The sequence below is a fragment of the Chamaea fasciata genome, unplaced genomic scaffold (assembly GCF_029207755.1).
Source record: "Chamaea fasciata isolate MVZ Bird 193981 ecotype frontalis unplaced genomic scaffold, bChaFas1.0.hap1 SCAF_10, whole genome shotgun sequence".
NCBI classification, from domain to species: domain Eukaryota; kingdom Metazoa; phylum Chordata; class Aves; order Passeriformes; family Sylviidae; genus Chamaea; species Chamaea fasciata.
The window spans coordinates 17,186,076-17,206,742 of NW_027094095.1; the positions used below are offsets into that span (position 1 = coordinate 17,186,076).

Consider the following 20,667-nt stretch of genomic DNA (forward strand, 5'->3'; position numbering starts at 1 on the left):
AAGGCTGTGTCCACTGCTAATAGCGATAATTGCCAGTAGCCCTCACCGTTTTCTTGCTAGTTGAGCTTTAATTCTCTTCTGCCAGCAGATACTGGAAATGTGGAAACTGAACTTTTTTTTCTGTAAACAAGTAACAAAGGCTGTACAATCCTGTTGCATCATAGGAGCTGTTGGTTGCAGCCGTGAAAGATTCTGGTGCAGATGTTGGAATGGGTACACTCAGTAGTTGGGAGGACACGTATTCACTGTCTCATGTATTGCCTTGGACTTTGTTGTAACATTTTCTATTATCCGGGCATTCCCGGTCTTGCTCTGAGCTGTTCCGCCTGCATCCTCTGTGGGCGAAGGTGGGATGATTTGAATGGGCTGGGCCCGACCTTAAATGCACTGTTACAGCTTGGGAATGCAAAGGTGGAAATTGCTTTTACTGTGTATGCTGCTTTCCAGCATGGATCTGTGGGTTAAATCTACTCCATGAAGGTTAAAAGCCACTGAAATGTACATGGCCCATAATGCTCATACTTAAATCCTTTCAGGCATTAGGCACGAGCACTTGACATGTGATGGGCGTGCGTTTGCAGCTGAAATTGTTGCAAACAGCAAAGATTGCCTGGACAGGAATTTAAATACATCTGTGCAAAGCTCTGAAGTGCAGCAGATGGCAGGGACATGCAATCCTGCTTGACCCTGCAGTTCCACAAGCAGCTCCTCTGTCTCCCGGGCTGCGGAGATGACGGTAACTGTGCAGCACAAAGAGGCAGAACTAGGAATCCGCTTCCAGGGGCAGGTATATATAGCGTGAAAAAAGCAGCCGAGCTCCGAATTCATTTTTAGGCAGCTGTGACCCCTGTCAGCCAGGGCCAGGGGCAGAGCCCAGGGGAGGCACCGGCCCCTCAGGCTGGGGCGGGCTCTGCTCACCCGGGGATGGGCCCGAGGGAGACGGCAGCACCATGAAGGGTTGCATTCCCCACACACAGGTGCAAGGGCAGAACATCTTCGAGCAGTAATTCAGTGGCAGTTGGGACTGCATCCTTGAAACTCTGCAGCCAGCCCTTTCTGGAACGACTTAGCCAGGTGTGATGTGAAGTGTCCGGGCAAAACGGCCACGTAAACCTCCATGTGGCTCTTACGAGTAAAGAACTCTGTTCTAAATGCACTCACTAGGAAGCTTGATCCTCCAGACTGTCTAAATAGGAGCTCCATGTGGGCTAGGTGGGTACAGATGGTGCTGTGGTTACACAGCTGGCTAAGGAATGGTGGTTGGGAAAGAGTGTAAGGAAGCAGTACCCGGGAGCGGGTGAGTTGTGTCCCTGCCCTCAGCAGGCCCGGGAGGCCAGACTCCAGCTGACAGGGTCTGCTCCTGCCGGGACTGCTCACAGGCAGTCCAGAATGTTCTTTTTTAAAGAAAACAGACAAATGGAAGCCCACTGCGCTTCCACCAAGAGACTGGGTCCCCTTCTGAGGGTAAGATCTTTTTGAAGTTACCTGTGGAGAAAACATGACCAGCCACTTCAAGAAACAGCAAAATCATGTTTGCAACACAATTTACAAATTACTCTATTTAGAACTTTAATTTGTGATATTAATGACTGCAAAACACTTAGAATGACATTTGTTAAAGGCACATTTCATTTAATGCATAGTGTACCATTCTAAAATATCCTAATTTCCTTACAAAGTGCTTGAGCAGCCACATACAGATAAAGTATAGCAAAATATATTTACAATCTAGGGTTTAAATCTTAATCTGCCTAAAAATATTTAAAAAACTACAGAGATAAAATTAGTGCTTTTTTCAGCTTAACTGGGTGAACATACCCTGCCCTCTAATTTTTTCTAATTTTTTTTTAGTGATTTGCTTAGATTAAAAAAGATTTCTGTACAAGACGTAGTTACAAAAAGGTATGTTTGAGGATACTTTCGTAAGTATTAAGCACCCTGTGAGATGCTTGTGTATATATATATATTTGGGAACCAAAAAGGGCGAGCTGACTGTACCTCAAAAGTATTGGTTTCAGCTAGATACAGGAACGTGATTTGTTTCTAATCAATATAGAACCTGGAAACAAGGAATGCTGAGGAGTTGACTCACACTTCCCAACATGATTTGCAGCAGTGGGGAAGGTGCCTGCCCCATTCCTGTGGGGGGCTGGTGTGATTTAGACCTAGTAACCATTATTTTTTTTTTTTTCTCCCTTAAGCCTTTCCCCTGCCTAACCCTGCAGGTCTGCCCAGCATCATGATTTTAAACCACCACCTTAGCATTGCATACTCCAGTGGTTTGTGTTTTTTCTCTGAATTAATAAAATTACCAGTTTTTAATTCATTTGAGTGTGATGCTCACTGCCTTAGCCCACGAATAGCAAACTCCTGGCCAGGGTGAACCTGTGAGGTTACGGTGCTGAATAGTGCTAGAGGTAAGGACCACGTGGGAAATTTATTTTCCAAGAGTCAATGTTTGCCCACGTAACAGCAGATGCCAAAAATAGGTCTTGGTTTACAAATACACACAGTGTCTGGTCTAAATTACTTTTCAACTTTTGAGGTACAGCTATTAGTGTTAAGGGGTTTATAAAATATACACTGTTTTTATCAAAAATATTTATACATTCTATTACAACATATTGCTTTTACCCCTCAGTAACTGCCAATCCAGGGGCTGGAGGTCGGTGGCCTACAGGGACACATTTTTTTCTTCACTGGGCCACTGCGCAACATCGGTGAAGTGGTACAATTAAATTACTTGCCTGGAGGTAAGAATACATTACAACTTCCAAATATACATGTTCACAGCATGTATACATTGAAAATCCTTATGTTTTCCAAGTGATATGATACTACAGCAGACAGAGGAGGATGGAGGGGGTGAGATACGGACTGGGAACTTCTCTGCCCCCTCGGGGCACGGGAAAGGCTCGAGGTGAGTACAGAAGGGGCCGGGCCCTTGTGGCTGCTCTGCTCTGGGGTTACACTGAGCAGCTCCTCCTTACATTCCTCATCCCAACCAGGGCCTTAAGCTGTGCTCAAGGAGCTTGAAGGCAGAACTGTTTGGCAAGTGACTTTGGTAAACTCTCCGGATTTTTCTGGGTTTTCCTTTGTAATGGAAGCACTTACACAGTTGTTATCTCAAAGGCAAGGTGTTTTAACGTTTTTCCTAATAAATACCATAGAAAATTTACAAAACAAGGCATATCTGTTCTTAATACCATTATTTTAAGAACACAAAATGAAGGTGTACGTAGAAATGTGTAGTTTTGAAGACTGCACAATATTTAGCTGAAATCATTTGCCTTCTCTGACTAGAAGCAGGTTCTGTGTGAGTGTCACCGATATCCCAACTTACTTCAATGTGGCTGAGTGGAGATCACCTCGCTCAAAGTCTGCTTTTCCCACTTAAGGCAGATACTTTAAAAAGCAGTATTATCTGCTGTGGAAGAGTGAGAGGAACTGTACAGATCCACGTGTGACCGTGTGCGGGAAGTTCAACACAGCCTGGGTTCACCAACTCAGCTTAGGAACGCCATAGACCTGCTTTCCAGTGCTCAGATAAAAAACAATATACAAAGAGGCCACTCTTCACAAGAGTGTTAAAACAGTACTTAAAAGGATCTTCATGTGATTTAAAAAAACCCAGAAGCTACAGGTGGCACAGAAAGCAATAGAAGGGTCGGTATTCTTCAGAGAGGCATTCTTGTGAGCCAGTCAGCTGGGGCTTCACAGTGTGTGGAAGTTAACACCAATCAGCAATGTAATCAAAATCTCTGAACATTTCCTGCTCTTCTTCTGAAAGTATCCTTGGTTCCCGAGGTGGAGTGAGGATAGGTGCTTCAGAGGTAAATTCATCATCAAAATTACTAACATCTTCTCGTCCTCTAATGGTGGGTACGAAAGGAGGCTTGACTTTCTTGGCCAATAAAGCATGCCAGTCTATTTGCTGTAAAATAAATGAACTGAGGTTTAGTTTCCCATATTTACTCCTTTGTGTTCTTAGAAATAATACTAGTTTGTACTCACCCTGAAAAAGTGATGCTTTTTCACATCCTCAGCATCTTTCTCTCCAGCTCCAAGACGCCGCTCTGGATTTCTTCGTAGCAGCTGACAAAACACGCAGAGTTTCAGTGGAGAAATTCAGGGGGAGGGAAAGGAAGGAGGAAGGATGAGTGTTACTGCGGAAGAGCCAACACCAAGGTGAGGTGGATGGTGAAATTCATACTGCCTGACCTACGGGCAGTCCTTGCCCCTTGAAGAAATGGACAGACAAAGCTTTTAGCAGTGCTCTTTCAGCCTGCCAGCAGTTCCAGCAGCAGCTAAGCCAGGACCAGTGCCAGAGCAGACTCACCCGTCTCCCTGCAGAGCTGTGCTGCCATGTCTTGGTACTGGAGGTGATCTGGGGCAAGTGCTCAGCACAGAGGGTGAAGCTCCTCTTTGCTGGTGAGGGTACAGATTTACATAAGCCAGTGGTTCTTGCTCAGAAAAGAGATCACCCTGCTGTCTCAGTGCTCAGATCCTTCACAGCAGTTGATGTACCACGAGAAGGTTCAAGCTGCTTCATACATTCAGCCACTTTCCACTAGGAAAGGGTTTCCTAGTTATCTCCGGAAGTTTGATGGTCCCCCTTGTGAACCGTACTGCTGTGAGCAGCCCCCTGTTCTAGGCAGGGCCTAGCAGCAGGGTGGGTTGATACTCATAAGGAAACCGTCAAAAAATAATGTCTACTATATTGTGAATGAAATTCGGTGATGGAAAGAGCATGTGCAGAGCTCCAGCGAGGAAACTGCCAGAACAAAGTTCCTAGTAGATGTATTGTGGGTGCAGCGGAGCAGCACCCTGTCCCCTGTGGATATTGGGATGAATTTGCACAGCAAGAATACCTTAACCAGGTACAGTCTTAAAACTGTATTCTGCTTTCTTTCTCTAGGCAAACACTCTCTCCCTGGGACTAAGCAATCGTTCTCAGTGACCGAGTATTTATGCTATTAGATATGTCACAGTAGTTACTGTGCTACAGCACATTGCTGAATCGGGTGCTAAACTGATACTCAGCATTAGACATTTACGTGGAGAGGCTGATTCCAAAGGCTTTAGAACCACCTCCAGGACGGCCCTTCTATCAGCTGTGATAAGGTGCTAACTCAGGTTCAACTGCCTTCCTTTGATAAGCAAACACATCTCACTAAGGAATAGCACTAACAACCATAACCAAAATCAGCTATTCTTGCCAAGAATGGGACTGCAGATGCCATGAGCACAGTGTTCCCTGCCCCGGCTGGAATGAAACCAATAAGATTTAGAAGTCTTTGAATTAAAATACTCATGTGACAATGCTAATCTACCAAATAGGTCAATGCAGCAGTGTTCAGCTCAGAAAAGTGAGCTGAACTATTCTAGTTGGTAAAACTAGGAAACTTAGTTCAGACAGAAAATAGAACCTTAAGTGTTTTACACTATAAAAAGAAAAACTTGCTCCTAATAACGTGGAATGGCATGGACAATTTTCATTTCAGGTGACAGGCAGCATGGCACAGCATAAATGAAGCAAGTCTGAAATTTAATTGTTAAAAAAAAAAAAAAGGAAGTGCATGTTCCCAAACTATTTTGTTCCTCACAAAAGTAGTTGTTGGAAACAGGACAAGAGGGTAGTAGTAATTATTAAAATGCTCCTACCCGTCTCATAATTGAGATGGCTTCGGTAGAGAGAAATCGTGGATATCTTACTTCATCATTCACAATGCTGTCAAACACCTCTTCCTCATCATCTCCAGGGAAGGGAGACTAGAATGAAAGTAATTAAAAATACTATAAACAGGCTTAAAATCACAATTGAAAACAACATAAACTCAGCTGAATATTTGGAATTAGACACCCTGAAATGAAGTCTTCATTCCCAGAAACAGGTACATGGCTTTCCACAAGGAAGAGAGAAAACGCAAGTTGGTATTATCCCATAATTCCTACTGAAGGACTGTGTTTTAAGAATGTACATTTAGATGTAGAAACACCTGAAACTGAGATCTTCTTTGAACTCAGGGTGTACATGGAAATTATCTGTCAGCTGTGCTTTGGGGTAGCTGCCATTCACAAATAGCGTGGTCAAGACTCATTTGTTTTTGTAAAATCTTTAGCATGTTGCAGCTCAAGGGTTTTCAAACTGTTTTGAAGTGGCCTGACAGATGTGGGTGACACTGTACAAGCTTTTTGTCCTTTTTTACCTAAAAGGAAGTGCAAGTAAGTTGAATGATCATATCTTTTTTGAAAAGAACAAAATTATGAGTTTTTAGCATGTGTGCTATATCACTGTGCCACCTGGGAGATACTATTACAAAATGGACCAGAAGGTAGAGCAGTGTACGTAATGGCAAATAAACTTCTCAACAGTGATTTATTTACACCAGCTCATTTACGTGGGACTGTGGCTTTCTATTTTAGTGTGTTTGGCATAATCTTTCATGCTACCCAGTTTTATGTGTTAAAGTTCACTTCCCTTCAAGCTACAGGAGTTAAGAAGTTTATTTTTTCCCCAAAAGCACTCGAAAGCAGAAGACTGGTATTGCTGAGCATGTCCAGATCTGGTAAAAGACGTGTCCTGGAAACCTAGCTCCCCCAAACTGTATGTATAGGTGTAGTGTGCTCGCTCTTGGAGACACTGATACTAATATGCCAGTACTGGAATTTAAGACATAATGATGTAATTAAAAACAGAGTAAAACAAAGATCTGTTACAACTTGTTAGCTTCTGCAATTGCGGATGATTTAAGCTCCAGACATGGCTTGCCAACTTTTCCAGTGTTACAGCAGCCAATATCAGGTGAGTAGCTCAGTATTTGACACTTCTTTTTCTCGATGACACACATTAAGATGGTCGTAAAGCTGGGTATGCCTATGCATGCTGTATAATGAATAGTGATACTGTGGCAGGTAGGGCATATGAAGTGTTAACAGGCTGGTATCTTGAGGTTTGTAACCTTTAAACATTGCTTTTTATGACTCCACTGCACCTTACTAGAACTTACCTCACCCACCAGCATCTCATAGATAAGAACACCAAGACCCCACCAGTCTACAGCTCTTGTGTACGAGGTTTCTGTCAGCACCTCTGGAGCCAGAAATTCCGGTGTGCCACAGAATGTGCTTGTTCTGTCTCCAAATCCCATTCCTGAAAGTTACAGATAATGAAAAGCAAGCACTGTTTTCTGCCGTTCCACAGCCTATTCCTCCAAGCAGAACCTCTCTGCAGAGTGGCTTCCACTGACACTGTAGATCCAGGGCCTGTCTCCTGAAGGCCCAGACCAATGAGGTAAAACATTCCCTCCTTCTTCCTCCCCATGTGCATTTGTTTCACATGTGCTTCTGTTCAAATTCTTCTATCCCTTGCTATATGCCATGAGCCAGATAAAGGTTCCAGTTACACCTCTGTTACCCACTTATCTTGGTTTGGAAAGATACAACCTTATGCTCCATTTCTACCAGTTAGCAAAAGAAAGTGCAGTGCGCACTAGATTAGCCAAACGTGCCCCTCTGGATGCTTCTGTAGTGCAAATTACACATAGTAAAGTAAAACATATAGCGAAAGAACATGGAGTAAAACAAGCCCTCTGCATTTGCCAGAGGGGCACAGTTTGGGACATCAACACCACCAGGCCGGATGTGACATGACAAGGGGAGCTGCTGCAGAAAACTTGGGAAAATCATTTATTGTAGCAGTCAGTAAATTAATGAGCCTTCCTTCTAATTTTGATGTGTCATTTACAGAACTTATTTGTAGCTACCAGTCACAGGACTTGCCCTGGCACTCAGGTTTGAAGACCTACTGAATTTATCCAATTTCCTCTTAGGCTACCTTAAAGGAAAACATGGAAGACAGGCTATAGAAACTGAAAAAGGATCTTTATTCACACAATGGGTTTTGAGAAAAACACTGTAACAGCTACCTCTATTTGGTATTTGCCAGTCGTGAGATGCTTGAAAGTAACTTTCTAGGCTTCCCTTTTGAGACACTCTCAATTTTAGCTGTAGTATACTTTGCACGTTATTTCCATATACTCAAGAGTTTCTGCAACTGAGTTTCTGCAATTGTTTCTGAGCTAAGAAAATAGATAATGAATTTGTAAAAAAGCAAGAGCTCAGGATGGTTTATAATGGCACTTGATTTTGTTGTTCAGTGTCAAGATGTTTAGATTGAGGAAACCACCTAATGCTTTTTCTACTCACTTGCGAAATGCGCAGTGTGCCTTGTTAACAAGCAGAGATGTGATGAAGTAAGGGTCAGAATAGGTGATGCTCACAACTGACAAAAAATAAATAAAAAGAACAAGGCAATTCTCACATGCTCCTGATACTTCCCTACTAAGGAACTTCCTCCTATCTCCACATGTGTACAATCAGAGATGTATTTTTTTTTTCCTTCAAATGACACATGGTAAATAGACCCTATACACGCATCTGGCAGTCAAAACTCTCAAGGAACAGTCAAGAGTAGGACAGACTACAGAATTCCCCTAGAAAGAAAATCTAAGGGCCATTACCTTCTTTGCAAAGACCAAAGTCAGCAATTTTCACAAAGCCTTCTGTGTCCAGCAGTAAGTTATCCAACTTCAGATCTCTAAATGAACATTTGAGAACAAAATTGCATCACTTGATGTTTCTTCAGTACATTTCAGAGCAGCTGAAATTTATCTGCTGGAAATGACTACTTACCTGTACACTATTTTGTGCTCATGTAAATACTGAAGTCCAAGAACCACACACGCAGCATAAAATCTGTTGAAAAAGTTAAAATTTCAATGGAATTTTGTCATGCTTTTCAGAATGTGAAATCCATTATTATCAATTTTTTTATGAGCCATCCTTTTGAGATTGCCAATGGTTTTTTTGGGTGCAGATTAGTTTTATACAAGGCCAGAGTTTTAAAGCCAGATGGCAAAAACACTTAAACTTGCAGCTTTCAAACAGTAGCCTGTTTGCTTGGGCTGGAGGATAAATTTCCTGTAGTGTTCACTGCTATAGCATTGAAGGTTTTCTAAATCGGCTTATTCTTTCCTTTTTTAGCCTTGTCTACGATTTTAACTCTTCATTCAGCTTTTTAATGTAATCTCAATGAAAAGTATTATAAAAGTTAAATACTTGTATATAGATTTTGAATTCAGTGCAGATTCAGGCACATTAAACCTTCAAGTCTTCTTCTAAGAAAATCAGTTAGAATCTCCGACCCTTTTAAAAACTTAAGCAGCATTTACTGGAGTGGCATAATGTGGTGGCACGTGGTGATAAAGCCCTTAGTTCTTATCCACCGAGCAAAGTGCCCTTCACTTAATGCCACAGGAAGGGAGGGATACTCACACTGCTCTGGGTTCAGAGAAGACATCAGTGTGAATGTGCATCATCAGGTCCCCACCAGCAGCATACTCCATTACAAAGCATACGTGATCTTTGGTTTGGAAACAAGCAAAAAGGTTCACCAAGAAGGGATGTCTTACGCTATTCACAGTTTCAAATATTCGCTTTTCACACATCAAGCTGCAAACAAAGTCAGGAACAAGGAATGTAAAGCTCAGTGCTGAATCACAGTTTTTCAATTCTCAGAAATTACTGGCATTTTATACTTTGCAGTTTTTTTGCTCTATTCCTCAGGATAATATAAGAACTTTTTTTTTTTTGTTCAAAATATTTTAATATCAGATTTCATGAATTTATATTTAGCTTTCCCAAATGAAAAGAGGAAACATAGCAGTCCATAAAAATTATGCCCTAACAATTTCCTTCCAAAGGATTGCATTAACTATGCATTGATATCACGTGACATTCATTTCAATCAATTTTTATTTTGTTTACAAGATGTAAAGTGAAAACCCAGTGACAGTACTACAGATACCTATCTACAGTAATTCCTGGTTATTTCTCCTTAAACCAACTGTTTAAGTTGTAGGTTATTGTTAATACAGCTATCCTTCCTGCAAAAGAATACAGTCACTCTTAAGCAGCTGTAAAAACACCTTCTTGCACTAAAACCAAACAGTTTTGTAATGGGCCCTTCACGTCCAAGCAAATAAAAAACCAAACGAGAACCTGAGTGTTGGGTCAAAAAAGATTGAAAAACACTCAACAGTGGAGAATACCAAGGGAAAATATGATGGACAGAGCATGACAGTATGTTACAGGTCCGGAAATAGCAACACGGGTTCTGCCAGTAAAGCAAACAGTCACTGTATCCCCTAATGTGATGGAAGTAATTAGAAGTAATTAGAATAAATAATTGCAAGAGAACGTGAAAATCAAAACCAGGATCAGCTGTAAGTCAGAGCTGTAGCTCAGGCATAAGAAGGGCACTAAAACAAACCAGGAGTTACTCTGCTCCCTCCTTGCCCCAGACCAAGAATACACATCTACAGCAGCCAGCTACAGGGAGATGGCAACTGACTTTGCTCTTCCACTCAATTCAACAGCTCCCTGGTGGAGCACACAGCTGATTTATGGAACCCACGTTATATTGTGCAAACTGACCTGTCTACTTCATCACGAGCCACAATATCTCCTTTCTTTAAGGCTTTAATAGCAAACATCTCGTTTGTGTTTTTGTATTCTGCCAATAGCACCTAAAACAGAGGAGATAAATTTAAGAGCTGTATCTAGTTTTTGATAAAGCCTTGATACTTGAAACAGCCTTTTGCCATTTACCTTTCCAAAATGTCCTCTGCCCAGTACAGCACAGCACCTGAAATCCTTCAGACTGAACTGAAATCTTTGTTGTGATCTATATAAATAAAAAAAGTCACAAAGTTGCTAGTTTGTTAAAGAAATATCATTCAGATCAAAACAGGAAAAACACTGCTTTTTTACCTTCTGTCTTCAGGCTCTCTGGTGTTGGTATATTTCATGTCTGAATGGGGAACATCAGACTCACAGATTATTTCAGGCTGGAGTTTTGGAACAATACTATTTCTGCCATTTTCAAAATCAAAAGCTGTTACTTCATCCTGTGAAGAATGAGAAACCTGAAAATTTAAAACTGATTGTGAAGGCAAATGAATGCAGAAATTTTACTATAAGCATGTGAAATTCTTAATGCACCCATTACCTGGGCTAAAACGGCAAATTTCCAGATCATACAGATAAGATTTTAACAGACTGATGAAACCTACTGCTCCAGTCATTCTGCCCTTTCTTAATAAGACTGTTTTATCCTGAAGACTGTAATAGTTCTGGAGTTCTGGCTTTTTTCTGTGGTGGAACCAATGACATGGAGAAACCACAGAAATAGTCTGCCACCAAGAGCAATCAGAGCATTCTATTGACACAATTCTGTGTGTGGAAGTTAAGGGAGCATGTGCTGATATATAAAGGAAGAAATCCACCATAAAGATACCAGCATTACAACCTTGTTAAACTGTATAGCCCAAGATTCTTAAAAGTTACTTGCCTGAGAAGGCACATCAGGAGCCTTTATTTCAGAGGAAGATTCACATATTTCCACAAGGGAAGATGCACGGGGTGGAGCAGGTGGAGGCTCAGGCTCAAGTTCAAAGTCCAATTTGGCTACAGGAGAGTCACTGACAAGAAAACAAATAACTCCTCAGTGTATAGCGAAGACTACTTTAATGCCTGTAGATTTCTCCTAAACCAAACCTTGTGATTGTGGATCTAGTTATAGAATAGTCTTCCACAACTAGAACATGGAAAGGTCTGCAGCCTTGCAGCATAGCCAGACCCTGCAGACATTCAGCACGTTAGGGCAGAAGCCTCTCAGTGCTCCCTCGTGCCCTCGGGGGGTGACCTACCCGGCCGGCAGGGTCAGTTCAGCGAGCTGCGCATCCACCACTGGCCCCGTGGCAGGCACCGGGGCCTGCGGGCTGAAGGTGCCAGAGTGATTCACTGTAGGAATAGCTCTTCTCACCAGCCTTCCCCAAGTGGCAATATTAATATTCATCTGAGGAGCTCTGAGAAATGTTTTGCCTATAGATATTGTGGAAAAAAAGAAAACAGAGTGCAAGTCATTTCCTTACTCATTACCAAAACCAATAATTAAAAAAGCCTATATTAATTAATTTATGGTTCATGAAAAGCAAACTGAATTTGTCATTTTCCTTAGCAATTCCTAATTATTCACAATTAAATGCTAAGGCATAATAAGGAATTCTAAAATACAAAAGATTTCTAAATGCAATGCCAAATCCTTCATTATCAACAGCATTATTTGCAGGCAAACATTAGACCTCTGTATAAAAAATTTCACAGACCTATACAATTTCTAAACTTTGTATGTTTATATTAAATAATCACCTTGCTGTTTTGAAAAAATTTTCTTCTGCCTCTGGAGTTTTGGTCTTCTTTCAATAACCGGATTAAAAAATGTAACCTGCAGTTCAAATAACATGTGTTATAATTCAAGGTTCAGAACAAAATGCATTCTTTAAAAGTTCAAGGAAAACCTGTTAAACTATTCTGCCATGTAATACTTGCAAGTATGTTCAAGTGCTTCAAAGAAACATTCTTACCTCTGCAAACAGAGTGCCCTGGGGTTCTAGATAGAGACACATGCCATGCCGTTGGTTATCCAGGAAATCTTCCAACCTCAGAAACTTTACTGCACACAAAGATCTCCAGTCACGCCAATACACTGAGATTTCTAATTCACGTGACTATCACAGGAAACACAGACACAGGAAATCACTTATTAGTAATTGTTCTGCAAGAGTTACCACAGTACAACTGCAAGATCAAGGAACTCAAGGCTCAAGATGCAAAGCTGTTCTTTTAAAAGGCTGGCAGGGCTAACTAGTCAGACTGAGGCTCCCATTAAGATGATCACAGCATTTCACTTCAGTTCATGTGAGATCTCCAGTGTACAAATAAAAGCACAGGTGTAAAATTTCCCTTAAGAGTAGAGGCAGAGAGACAGAGTCACTAGACTTTTTGGGTCACTCTAACAACACTGCTTGTTCGAGATGTTTTAGATCAAGCTCTGACAACAAAGTTTAATTTGTGCTTAGAAACCTCAGTTTCGGCAGTTTCCATATTTTTTACAAGCATCAACTTCGTTTCACGCCTGCAGACATTTTAATACCTGTATACATCCACATGATGATGCAAAACCTTATAGAGTGTCTCCAGAAATGCATACACCTTCTGTAACATGGCTGTAAAGAGGGGCCAAAAAACCAGTACCAGGAACTACTGCTGTATCTTGCTGATGTGATTTATGTACTCTTAGAGTGTCTTACATGTGTTACAAAAACCTCTCCCAGAAATGAAGAATCCTGCAATACATGTGAATCCTGCAATGTAACAGCACCATCATATGTTACTACTTGAATTCCATCATGACACATCAATTTACTGTCTACCATAGCTATGACAGGTTTTAAAAGAAGTAGAAGTCAAGAAGGACCAGATTAAAAAATAACAGGGCCTGGATTGTGCATTTCAAGCACTTAAGATTCACAGAATATTCAGAGTTGGAAGGGACCCGCATGGATCATCGAGTCCAACTCTGAAGTGAATGCCCATATGGGGACTGAACCCACACCTTGGTGTCATGGCACCATGCTCTGGCCTGCTGAGCCAGTCTCAGGGTATGTGGCCAGGAACGGCAGAAGCAAAGTCCTTTTCTGGCACCAAAACCTGAGTTCTTAAATAGAGCCCACAACACATATGACGTTGCCAGGAGCAGCTACTACAGCGAGTAGTTCTAGTCTTAATCTGAGAATGAGACTTCAGGGCTCCACTGCTGCTTAGGTTTTTTTTTCTGCACTACTCCCAATTGTAACCTGAATTTCTCTACCTGCAAGTCTAAAATTGCCTCCTTCCAAGATGGAGGGAACCTGGGTTGGGGCTCGATGGGGAAAAAGCAAAACCAGGAAAGTGGCTATTATTTTTTCTCATGCTAGAAGCATGTACTGGAGTAAGCATGTACTGGAGTTAACATTTAAGCTCCTAAAATATAGTTTAATTTTCAGCCTATATTTAACACTGAAAGAAAAAGAATAAACCTTGTACCTTAAAATACTAGGACTATCAGGTATCTAAAAAAATAATTGAATCTATGTAACAAATTCTACTTCAAAAGTATCAATGAAATACTTATGCCCTCCAAGTAACATTTAAAGTTATAAGGAAGAACTATTAATGAATTTATTATTCCTGAAGAACTGACCAGCTTTACAAGAGAACACTTCTATAAAAACTCTGTAAAAATTCTATGACATGGTTTTACTAAAACATCCAAACTGATAAATAATTAAAAGCTGATGATCTCAATACAAAGGTAAGCACCATCTCTCCCATCTGCCATCTCTGAAAACCCACTAAGGGTTAGATCTTGGCAAAATACTACATCAGTTTGTAAGTCACAAAAGGTAAGATTTATACAATGCTGGCCCAGCGCTACAGCCTAAGCCCAGGGAGCTCATTCTAGTAAAGATGGGAATACTGAACTTAGGGAATTTGAACAAAATGACAGCAACAGGGGAAACAAAAAAGCAACATGAAATTAATACAAGAATCAACTACAGCTGTCAATGAAATCAGGCCACATTTTTACCCTGTCTAGTTCCAGTGTAAATTTCTGATCCCATGACTGATTGGAAATCGGTTTCCAGCTAGTTTGACCAACCACAGTGTTATCCAGCTTCAGTACAGCACAGACTTCATCTGTAAGTAAAGTACACAAACTCAGCTTAAATCTTTAAGAGGATTTTCCACAAACAAAAACATCTCCAGTAAGTTTCCCTTAGAAATGTAATCTCATATTTAATTGGTTCTTATGGGCATAATAGTGTGGTTGTGCTTTTGCCTCTGTTAACAGCTTAACAGGTAAAGAAACATTTAAGTTTAAAGCTTTGAATCAATTTAATATTTTAAATTACAGAACACATCATCCCCATGAAAATTTAAATAAAAGATAATGCATAAAAATAAGAGAAGGAAGGGTATACTGAACTGGACAAGTCATCAGTTTTCAGAAGGTTTCTACCACTCCCACTTTTACTTTTACTGGGTCTGCTTATGAAAGATGATCTAGCTTCATTTGGACTCCAGCCAGGTAATGTAATCGATGTGGCTTTTGATCGACCAGGGACATTTTCCAAAATATCTTGGCAGCCCATGAGCCTCACTTCCAGGGTACCTAGAAGACGATGGACAATGATTTATGAGAGATTTCTGCTCTTAAGTAAACCAAGTGAATGACTAATGACTGATTGATGGCACTAGCTCACATTCTGACTCCCACAGGGTATAACAGAAAGATCAGATGAAATCAAAAGACAAATCCAGGACACACATATATATTGAAAATAAAAGTACTAAAAGTCAACTATGTGGGACTCAACCTTCCAGAAAGAGCAACAGTTCACCGAGATAATACAAAGTAAGTTTTTTTCTGTGTTTCAGAAGTCTCTGTTTTCTTCACTTGGGAACCTAACTGACTTGGGTTTGAGTTGTAAACAGTGTCATTTTTTAAGACTCACAAATTTCATGTTTCTTATTAAAACAATGAATCTTGCAGATGGAGCAATAACAATTTTTAATGAGTTTTATATAACTAGTTAATACTGGATAAAATTAACTAACTATTGAGACTACAGATTTGCGTAAGGAATCACACACTAGAAATCACATTTGCCTGCTGCATGTTAAAGTTTTGTTAGTATGTAGTTTAAAATCATTCAATTATTCCAACCTGACTGAATTTGGATTTATTAAAGCTGAGACAAGAAGCTACTCTTCAACAAGCTATTCTTTAAAATCTTCTACATCTTAAACCAAATGAGGTATAGTGGCTGCTGCTCAAATTGAAGAGTTTCTTCCAGCAGCACAAAAACATCTGAACACCACAGATGTTACAAGAATGGTAGGCTGGCTACATCCTGTACAAGATAACATCTATAAAACTGTGACACCACCGACTGACAAAATCTACTACAAGAAGTGGTAAAATTAGCCGGTTCATAATCAGTGTCAACTAGAAATGCAGTCTTCTTTTGAGAGCAAATGTATTTAACCAGGAAACTTAAAAGTACTCTTTTGTAACAGAAACTCAAGTCAGACTTAACCTAAAAATGATCTGGCAACATCATCCCCACAGAACAGACAGCAAGAAACCAGTCTAAGAAGAAATCCCAACCTGTAGGAAGCTAACAGCCGTAAGTGACAGCTAAGCATTAGGCTATGAAGACAAAGAGATGCTATTGGCTTCTGAAACAGGTTAAAAGGTAAAAGAATACTTCATTCCCAAACTCTGTTTAGAAAAAAAAAAGATATTAATAAGCAGAAGAGCTACAGCCTTGTATAAGGAATGTATGCAAATCAGAAAGTTATGCTGATGCACTTTAAGATGTATGACAGTAGCACTGCTCTATTTCTCACAAAGCATTAGAGGCAAAACACAGAGACACTGTTTTAAATCCAGCTCAATACAAAAGCTCTTTGTGTAGGCAATATGAAAGTGAAACTATTAAGAACTTCACAAGCATGTAGCTTTGTCAATTTCTATTAAAAATTTTTCAGATGTATCAGTAAATCACATTTAAAAAGAAATTGTCACTATAAGGTATCTGACCCTTAATTACGTGTTACAGGAAGCAGAAAAAAAAGCAAGTTGGTTCGTTTTTTTTTTTTTTTTTTGATTACAAATATAATGCATGATTTGGTAGTATAAATCTCACCTTCCAGAAATCCAGTGAGGTCCAGTGGGTAAAATAGGAACTGGGAGAAAAGATGGGCGCCTATGCCCAGCTCTTTCACCTACTTCTTGTATGACCAGGGCAACTCACTGAACCCTTCTGCAACTTAGTTTCCCTATCTGTAAAATGGGGATAATGATACTTATCCACCTGGATGATAAGTACTTGATAATCTCAAGATGAAAGGCATTTGGTAAATGCTAGCAATATTATTCCACAGGGAGCTATTTAAGGCCAGAGCGTCACATTTTCAATGACATTATAAAAAGGTCAACAATCAAACCAAAGAAACTTATCTGCAAAGACACTTGGAAACTCTAAATGCCTTTGTCTAGGAAAAGAACAACAATTAAATGTGTCCAGTAAGAAATACAATTGGCATTAAAGACTTGTTTTAAACCATTAACTAAAAAAAGGAAAACCAAAAAAGCTCTTTAAATCATACCTGTTAAAGCTGCTGGTTTGGACAGTGTACTATACTGGTTTTGAGTAGATATTACACTCTGACGAGGACTTAATGTGGGTGAAGAGACTAATGAAAGTTCTTCTATAATAATACTGCTTTTGGGATGGTTTTTAGGAAGTTCGTTCAATCTCTGTTCCAGTGAATACTTCAAGAGGTCCAGCTTCTGGCTCGATTCATTAAATCTTGCTTGCGCCTTTTAAAAATAAAAAATGAATTTGAAATAGTTCAATTTTTTTCCTTAAAGAACCTTTAAACCAAAGTATCAGAAATTGTAATGACAAATTACTTCTGAAAGTGCCTTTCTGTCGGTAACTTTCCCAGATCCAAGTAATTTCATCACATTTTTTGCACCTTCTGCTACAGCATACTCTATCCTAAAATGATGCCGTAATTCTTCCATTCGGAGTTCAAGTGGGCTTATCACAGGTTTTGCTGCAAAGAGATATAAACAAACAACCTTCATTGAAGACAACAACCAGGTTTAATTACTTTAATATCAACCCCGCTCTGTAAAAACAGAGGGAAGAGAAAAGGGAAAAAAAGCAGGAGAGTTGCACATTTGGTAGTCCAAAGAGAAGCTTGAAGTATGTCATAAAAACAAAAAGTGGTATTTTAAGCACCTGCATTTGAATGAAAAAATAACTGATCAGGGCTTCAATTCAATAAACAGCTCCTACTTCTTCAAGAGCTATAATTGCTAGAAGATGTGAGAAAAAGAATGTATCTTCAGGGGAGTTAAGGGACAAAACTGAAATACCCCAAATATTCAGCTGGCAAGGAAGTTTTGGGACTTCAACACTTGTGAACTACACCATGAGCATTTATCTTTTAAACTGCTCTGTAGCCAAGTAGATCCCTGATGAGTTTCTGCTAATCCCCCTGCTTCACTTGAAATCTCATGGAATCTGGCTTCTGCCAGAACAGAGAAATAAATGTGAGAGATCCCCTACAGTGCCTTTGCCAAATGGTCTGGGTTAACCATTCCTATGTCCACATCTTACAGTGCTTAGATATCCTAAACAGAACATTTCCTGAATATACTCCTTTCTGTTTAAAGCACTAAGAGTAGTAGGAACATAAAAAGGCATTTGAAAGCCCTTTCTAGCTTGAATTTCCTTTTCTTTTAAACAAATGATATACATAATCCATGTGCTAAAATGGGGTGTTAAAAAGTGGTGTGGAAAAACAAACACAGAAACCAAACACCTCACACACCACAAAACAAAACATACACACATACTTTTCATACTCTAGGATATATCCAGGCCCTGACTAAAAGCATTGTCATACAATGTCAATATTCAGAAATGCACACAAATAAAGCTCAAGACTTAGAGATATACTCATATGCCCATAAGTTTCTAGTACACTCATGCTATTAGAGCTCAGGAGTAGTTCTTTTATTATTTGAAGATTTTCAACGAAATGCAAGTTTAAAAATACTTCTGAAATGAAGCATGAGTATTTCAAACCAGGTCATTTTAATAACACCTTTCTTGCTGCTTTAAATGTAGTTGTTTAGTAGTCAATCTAGCCTAAATACCTATAAAACCAGGAAAAAATTCTCCTCCATCTGTCCTACCACTAGAAATAATAAGGTCAGTCTATTTAAGTATGACAAGCAGGCTTTGCACTGGCATCATATTTTTTTTAGCATCATAATACAAAGATTATATGCTTAAAAAATCACGAATTATTCAGACAAAAGAAAGCATGCATGAAAGGATGGATGGCATAAGGTATAAAAAGGATGATAAAGAGAGACTGTATTTCTCTTCATTATGATGAAGGTATTTTCCTTCATGTCAGATGTTTTTGGTACCCCAAGACACAGAGTTTTGCCTAGCCTCTCATTATTTTTGGTTCATTCAAGCTCTATCAACCGTTCCTACTAGAAATTTATGGCAAGTCTGCATGCATATGGGTATATCTCTATAAGGCATTCTGACATTAATGGTTCATATTTTCTTTCTACACCATCACCATTATCAAAAGCCAATTCATTGGTCTGGACTGCCTGAAGAATCTGCATCCTTATAACTTCTATTTTTGTCTTGCTGTCCTGAAGCATCTGCTGAGCTGTGGCAAGAAGTTTTCGATCCTATTAAAACAAACAAACAGACAAGTTGAAATCATAAACTTCTTCATGGAACAAAACAGACTGAAAGTTTCAAAACACACATACTGAGAAACGAGAACTAAATCTATGCATTTCATTTAGTATAGCATTAGGCAAACTAACCACATTAGGGTATTAGTGGAAATTAAGTTAGGACAGAGGCAGTGGTTGATTAAAGACTGTAAGCCACTCCCAGGGAAGCTGTATGTGTTTCAAGATGAGTAAAGGAGGCATTTTCTAGAAACAGTACATGTGTAGATTAATATTTTGTAATCTGATACCAAAGAAAGGAGAAGATAAACTATGTAGAATATCTCCAATTTACTTAGAGTATGGTAAAAACTCTTGTAAAAGATATCAAAAACTCTTGTAAAAGCAAATATATCATTTGCTAGACTAAGCCCACATTAAAGTAATTGTATTATTTAACCTGAGCTGGTTTTCAATATTGAAATTAGAAATATGATGTTGCTTACACAGCATATTAAGTCTGCAGTACATTTTCCTGAACAAATGAAAGCTGAAGATTTTTTGCATTAATAAATATGTAACAAACAAGGGCTACTTCATTAGCTATTTCATCAGCAACCTAAGTACAGTACAGTACTTTTTAATCTAAATAAACTAAGATAATCAAGTTTCATTTTCAAAAGCAGTATCACAAGAAGCTGTTTAGAAAAGAACATTCCTAAAGATGAACTTTCATAAACTTCTTTGGTGGCCATGTGGCCCTCCCTCTATGTTCTGGAAATTACCAGACAGCTTAAGGGTGATCTGACTTGCAGTGAGAACAACAAAAACAAGGTATAAGAAAATTGAAGGCAGTGTGTTTGTCCTGTCCATGCAGTACCAATCAATCACGGTAATTACAAGAACAGATGTGTACCACCCTTGTTATAGCCCAAAGGCTGAGGTTAACTCATTTGGTAGCCACTCTATGACCTCATTAATAAGTTACTTTCCCATGGAAGTGGTTTAAATTTATATTTTTAATTTTATAATGAAGTTATCAACTATTTAACAAGTTAAAGAAATTAAATTCTTCCCTTGCCATAACCAAGGGAAGGAACTGCAGTGAAGTTCGTATTTCAGAGCTGGAAATACCTGCACCATGAAGCATACTGTAAGAAAAATCTGTATGCTGAGAAATTTATCTTCACAGAGCTCCTCTATGACCTTGCACCTTAACGTATTCCTCACTCAGATATTTTAATGCTGTCCTATGTTCTGCAGGGCAGATACACCAAGATCTACACGTAGAAAGACTTTGGTTTTGTGGCAGGAAACTGCCCCCTCTGCATACCGTAGTTTCACAACACTTGATTTTAAGTATTTGTATTAATCAACGTTTCAGGGAGATAGCATAGTTTCCATATTTTACCTCTCCAATTAATGATCACACTGAC

At 39.4% G+C, this 20,667-nt stretch overlaps 1 protein-coding gene across 2 annotated transcripts in view; it reads right to left on the minus strand.

The window, feature by feature from the left end:
• Positions 1–1,552: 1,552 nt before the first annotated feature.
• PKN2 (protein kinase N2) overlaps positions 1,553–20,667 on the minus strand; it is a 54,205-nt gene continuing 35,090 nt past the window's right edge. Inside the window, exons 4-22 of one of the 2 annotated variants that reach the window (XM_066192519.1) lie at positions 19,126–19,243; positions 17,429–17,574; positions 17,122–17,335; positions 14,933–15,118; positions 14,534–14,643; positions 12,489–12,632; positions 12,274–12,349; positions 11,772–11,946; positions 11,414–11,543; positions 10,834–10,988; positions 10,672–10,747; positions 10,498–10,589; positions 9,337–9,513; positions 8,695–8,757; positions 8,523–8,599; positions 7,011–7,153; positions 5,665–5,772; positions 4,015–4,095; positions 1,553–3,934 (exon numbers count right to left, since the gene is read on the minus strand). In XM_066192519.1, the coding sequence (XP_066048616.1) occupies positions 3,731–3,934; positions 4,015–4,095; positions 5,665–5,772; positions 7,011–7,153; positions 8,523–8,599; positions 8,695–8,757; positions 9,337–9,513; positions 10,498–10,589; positions 10,672–10,747; positions 10,834–10,988; positions 11,414–11,543; positions 11,772–11,946; positions 12,274–12,349; positions 12,489–12,632; positions 14,534–14,643; positions 14,933–15,118; positions 17,122–17,335; positions 17,429–17,574; positions 19,126–19,243 (2,475 nt within the window). In that variant the 3' untranslated portion in view covers positions 1,553–3,730. The remainder of the gene's footprint in view (positions 3,935–4,014; positions 4,096–5,664; positions 5,773–7,010; positions 7,154–8,522; positions 8,600–8,694; positions 8,758–9,336; positions 9,514–10,497; positions 10,590–10,671; positions 10,748–10,833; positions 10,989–11,413; positions 11,544–11,771; positions 11,947–12,273; positions 12,350–12,488; positions 12,633–14,533; positions 14,644–14,932; positions 15,119–17,121; positions 17,336–17,428; positions 17,575–19,125; positions 19,244–20,667) is intronic. The other variant, XM_066192520.1, reaches the window with a different exon arrangement.